At 41.0% G+C, this 5,513-nt stretch overlaps 2 protein-coding genes across 2 annotated transcripts in view; one reads left to right on the forward strand and one right to left on the reverse strand.

Moving 5' to 3' along the window:
• LOC104122588 (solute carrier family 2, facilitated glucose transporter member 11) overlaps positions 1-1,369 on the forward strand; it is a 14,107-nt gene extending 12,738 nt beyond the window's left edge. The window contains 2 exon segments of the mRNA XM_009634740.2: positions 1-17; positions 968-1,369. The exon segment at positions 1-17 is cut by the window's left edge and continues 13 nt beyond it. Of these exon segments, the coding sequence (XP_009633035.1) occupies positions 1-17; positions 968-1,186 (236 nt within the window). The 3' untranslated portion in view covers positions 1,187-1,369.
• On the reverse strand, positions 1,220-5,289 carry HSCB (HscB mitochondrial iron-sulfur cluster cochaperone; the record flags this gene model as incomplete). The annotated part of the gene is made up of 4 exons (XM_035890308.1): positions 1,220-2,295; positions 3,540-3,587; positions 4,477-4,621; positions 5,146-5,289. Coding segments are annotated over 4 exons (429 nt in total), but the record flags the coding sequence as incomplete, so codon positions are not given.
• Positions 5,290-5,513: the final 224 nt, after the last annotated feature.

Below are 5,513 nucleotides of genomic sequence, written 5' to 3' on the forward strand. Positions count from 1 at the left end.
TCTTTCCCTTCATAGTGGTAAGTACGCATAACTCATTTTGCTGATTGCCTCTCCTCCCATTAATCTTCTCTCAGGTTCCATCAAATTGCTTTTTCTTATACAATAACACTTAAAGACAGGATGCTTACTACCCCTCAACTGCATATAACCCTATTCAGTCCCTCTGAGAATATTTTTTAGGTAGCAACAAAAAATAACAAAACATGGTAAATGAAAATTAACAGGAATGCATGGGGGTAATTTTCATGTTCAGATTAAAAAAATGGAGGTGGTGTCAGAACTAGAAAAACTTAATCAGATATTGAGATTCAAGTAACACATTTCTCAGTAGCGCCTTGCGCTTTTATGTCAAAGTGAAGTAGAAGTGGGGCTGGTGATTCACATCCTCTCTGAGAGCTCGCTACACTTGCATACAAAGTTCTGCGATCAAGAAGATTATTAGGAAAAACAATGCAGGCTTTCATGTCTAGCTCTGGATTGTCAGTGTTAGCACTTACTCTGGAGAGCCAGACATGCAGGAGCAGCACGCAGCAGCACACCTTGGTTTGACAGTCCGTCCTTCTTGGTTCAGCTCTGCTTCTCGAGAAGATACGGGTTTTAATGTATAGGATTGAAAAGTATTAATAAACATTCAGAAAAAGATAAATTGCATAACCTTGGAATATGCAACAGCTAAGCAGCAAATGCTGACTTTTCATTATATTGTGACTGGTTTAGTGTGTGTTGAAACACTTGGGTTTATTTGTCTTGTTCTAATAAAAGACTGCCAAGGCTATTGCACAGCACTTGGTTTTATCTAAAAATTTTTTTTAAACGTTATATGCAAAGTAAGGATAGGTTGAATGTCTTTTTGTTAAAAATATTGGAGCAGCAATGTTAGGTGTGAATGGAAACAAGCAGCTTTTTATTTTCCCAGACGCACTATTATACTTGAAGTATGTGGCAATCAAATACATTTTGTTTTCAGAATGGGCTGAAGCAGTATTGCTTCCTGGTGTTTGTACTGGAGTGCGCCATAGTTGCTGCTTTCCTCTTCCTCGTCATTCCCGAGACAAAAAACAAATCTTTCCTGGAAATCAAAAAGGAATTTCACAGGCTTAATTTTGGAAGAAATACCAAAAAAAAGGAAACAGAACTTTATGAAAGAAGACAACTCCGTGATGAATTTAAAAAAAATTCTGTGTAATTGCATAGCTGTAAGAGAACTAACAAGAACTATGAACAGCGTCTTCTAGATTAGCAGTGTAATACCACGAACAAGTAGCTTATTAAATCCTCCTGTGTATTAGAGGAAGTTTAATTAAAGGCAAGTTAATCTTTCTGAAATACATGTATTGCTGAAATGCTATTAAAACCGTATTATATTATACGTAGAAGACTTGATGTTGTAGGGCTGCAGAAAGGGTGTTCAGTGAATTCCTCCTCCCCGGCAGATTTCTTCAGATAATGCAGTAGCTCTTCTTTTATTTCCGAGCCCCATCTTCAGATTTGGGTGATCAAATATATGTTACTCCTTTACTGAATAAAATATTCTGAGGTGGTAAAACCCAAATAAGAACTGGCCTACTGAGAAACCAGCATTTGAAATATTCCAGTTTATATATAAATTGGGGTATTTAGTTGCTGCTTTTCACTTAAATAACTTCTTTGAAAGACTTCAGGACATTCCTCATCTAGTCCTACTGCTGTAACTGTATAAAAATACTACAGCTCCCAGCTGAATTACGGTTATTTGCAATGAAGTTTATTAGAAAGACTTGTTTCCTAAAAGGGTACTAACAAAACAGCTTCCAGGGTTTGAGTCTGGGTTTATTCCTTTGCCCTAATCTAGCGTCTTAACATTTTAAACTCTGCAAGAGGGTAAACCCTCTTCTAGTTTTGAGGGTCAGTTCAGGCAGACTGAGACGAACGTCACAAAAGGCATGAGGTAGCAGAGAGGACAGATGATAGGAGTTAAATACATCTTGCCCGTAAAGGTGTTTCAAGGTGGTCTCCATGGAACACACGCAGGGAGACCACAGGGAGCTCGAAGGACCTATCGAATGAGCTTAATCCCCAACATTTCATCCAGGACTCTCAGTTTAAAACAAATTCTTCATATTTCATGACAAGGTAGGGAACAAGCACCACTCTTCTGAGTTTGGTAGTAAATCAGGTCTTTAATTGAGAATAACAGTAACTCTTAACAGTGAAGGAGGCAGCATCAGGAAGGGATCTTCTTGTTCTTTAGTTTATCCTCTAAGTTTGCAAAATACTTCATTTTGGCTAGAAGCTTCTTAGCTTCCTGAAGATCATCTGAAATGAAATAAAACATGACTAGGTTACAGAGGGAGGGCTGAGTCTTTGTTTTCAAAATGAGCCTGAAGATTTCAGTGAGTGGTGCAAGTGGTGAGGACCCATACGCTATTAAAAGCATGTTTCCTATTATTTTAATCATGGATGGTTTCCGAACACCTCAGTTGAGGTGTTCCACAAAACAGGTAAAAATGTACAATTTAGAAAAGAAATGTGAGACAAATACCCTTTAATGACTTCAAAGTGGCGACAGTATAGGTGTTGCCACTGAGGAATTTTAAGTATATAGAGAAGACAAACTTTTTTTTTTTTTAATGTATGTAATTAGACCAACTGCCATCACTGAAAAATGCAAAAGATTTGTAGAACTCCAGTATGGAGAGTGTCAATTCCAAAACGGGTGTGGAAGCAGTTTCTCCTTAATGAAACAATTGGAGGGGCAAGGTGGTTTATCACCCACTGACAAGGCCAGATGCAACATAATCCTTAACTCTCACAGTGCAAAGAGCGCCAGACGAGACGTTTATAATTCCTCACACGCAGGCCCAGCCACCACTGCTTTGCGTTGGACGTTTCACAGTTACAACACGCTACCAGGTAAACCTGGCAATAAAAGCATTCCAGGGCCCAGGAGAGAAACGCAAAGGTTTCTTCCCAGAGTAAGAAGCTAGTCCGGACTCATTTGAGCTCCTGCCTGTCAACTGGTTGTGCAATAAAGTTGTGCCGATTATTGCCCACGAAGTCCCTAAACCCCGAGGCTAAATGAGGCATCGGGCCTTTTCTTGCCACACGGCTTCAGCTTAAGCAGCAGAATTGCTCCTGTCTGGACAGGCGCTGCAAAGAACGGTACCCGCTGCTCTGTTGACAGCTTCACGTCTGCAGAGCAAGATGTCCCAAATTCAAGTTTGAAACTCCCGAATAGGTGGCAAGTGTGATCCTTCCCAGCCTTCTGGGAAACAAGCAAACAAAAAATATTTAGCATCTGCATTCCCCCTTGAAGCAATCATTTTGATGCAAATGGAATTAACTGGATTTTTTTAAAATTTAATGCAAGGTCCTGAATTTCCTGCATCAGCAGAAAGGTCAGCTTGGAAGTATTTATTCTAAATACCAAACAAAGAGCGATTGTTTGTGCAGCATTTCTGTTCTGCAGCTCAGAAAATATTTGCCGATAGGAGAACGTGGGTTTTTAAGCGTTTATCACTGACAGGTACGGCAGGTGAGTATATCATAGAAATCGCTACCTCTTTCAAAAGCTGCAGTCACTTCTTTGGTCAGTTCTTCTTGTTTAACTGTAAAACAAATGATTTCATTCACATTTAGTTATGTACTTAGTATATTTAATACCCCTGCATTGTGGCTATCTGGTGGGAAACTTAATTACCAGTCTCATAGTCTTTTAGGGGGCAAAGAGAGCTTTCTGTAGTACTGCTGTCAATTTGATTTTTTATCATTCCAAACAGATACATTTCTTTCCTTGAACAGGTTTACAGACAGCGATTCCAATGCAAATCAATGCTCACTACCTTCCCAGAAATGTAGCATGCTTTTGGTGTATCAGTTCACCCTGCTAGAGTTACTTTTCTTCTATTCCACTTGGTTTTTATTCTAGCTATTCTATTCGCTTTTGGCACACCGCTGCTATTGCAAAGAATTAAATACACCCGTAAATACACCCGTAAACCCTGTGGTTTGGGTATCACCAGAAATATAAACAAGAAAGTTGCTTGTATAAGGATAATTAATAGCCACTAACAAACCAGTTGCTAAGTTGAAGAAGGTGAAAGCAATGGCATCTGCATAAATGAGGAAATTATTTAATGTAGCCAGTCAAGCATTTTATTAAACTTCATTTTGAGTGGTTCTTTCTTCTCCAACAGTCTGCTTGCCCTGATCTGCTGAAGGCGGAATGAGAAGTTCCTTTTTATAGTCTACATATAAACACCTATTTTGCCATCAGGACAGGTACTGTTGTACAGATTTTCTCAAGCCAGATTTGATATGTAGGTGGCATAAATCGGTAAAGACGACACCAGTTTTGGGGGGGCCAGTGAGTCAATTCAAGACTAATGCAAATTAAGAGATACTAAAAGAAATAGACTGGAAAAGCTTTCAAAGACTCTCGTGTTATACAAGATGGAGTAAACTAGTTCTGTACCAACCCTTCAAATCATAACCTACCTTTAATTAAAGTTCCAATTTCTTCAAGGATATCCTCATTTTTAGGCTCTGCTAATTTCTCATTGATTTCCATGATTTCCATGAGAAATGCTGAGTCTGCATCACAGTCTGTCTCTTGTGCCGGCTCTACTCCATTCAGCTCCAGCTGGTGAAGGAAATGGGCATTTGGAAATGCACATTCTTAGATCTATTTCAATGATGTGAATTATTTTCTTGAATAGTAAGTCTTTTCGTAGGGCTCGCTCAGATTTTTATCTGATAAACCTCTGGTTTATTTCATGAAATGTGCACAAACAGCACCAGTCCATAGGTAGGCCTTAAAGATCAGCAGTTAACCAAAGCAAAAAAAGGTAATGAAGGCTGACAAGGACCAGGCTGAAAGTTCAAAGGAACAGCCGTGGCCAGACACAAGGTGTGATGCGAGAAACAAATCGGCATAACATGAGCAGCAAATGAGATGGTAACAACCAGCAAGACGTTAAAGAAAACAGCGGAAAAGCTGACTAATCAGGCAAGCTTGGTTTTGGTCTCCCTTCAGCGCCTGGCAATCCTCTTCTTCAGAGGAATGTTAATTAGCATGTTAATGATGGAGTCTGATTGATTACATCACCGCCAGCAGCCTATGATTAGTTATAGGAGTGTTGATAAAATACGTAACGGACACCTTACTAGATAGAGGCCACGGCTCAAAGGGTTCAGGAGGGTTTGGTAGGCCTTGTTAATCAAGGAGGAGTGTTGCTCGGAGTAGTACTGCTCTTCCTGCGAATTGACGATAAATAACAGCCGCAAGTCACTAACAAGCGGCAAGACGCATCACGCTGTTACCTGCGGAGAAGCGGCGTTCCCGCACCACCGCGGGTGCTACAGCGGGGGGTTCATTGCTCACAGCGCTACGGAGCACAGGGAGGGCGCTACCGGGGCGCGGGGGCTCTGTCATCGCCCCCGGCCGAGGCCTCGAGCACCGCAGCAGCCCCTTATCGTCGCCCTCCGCCGCCACCCCGCGAGGAGGGGGCGGCTCTCCTAAGCACGGGGGAAGA

The sequence above is a fragment of the Egretta garzetta genome, unplaced genomic scaffold, assembly GCF_000687185.1.
Source record: "Egretta garzetta isolate BGI_Z169 unplaced genomic scaffold, ASM68718v1 scaffold73, whole genome shotgun sequence".
Taxonomy (NCBI): Eukaryota; Metazoa; Chordata; class Aves; order Pelecaniformes; family Ardeidae; genus Egretta; species Egretta garzetta.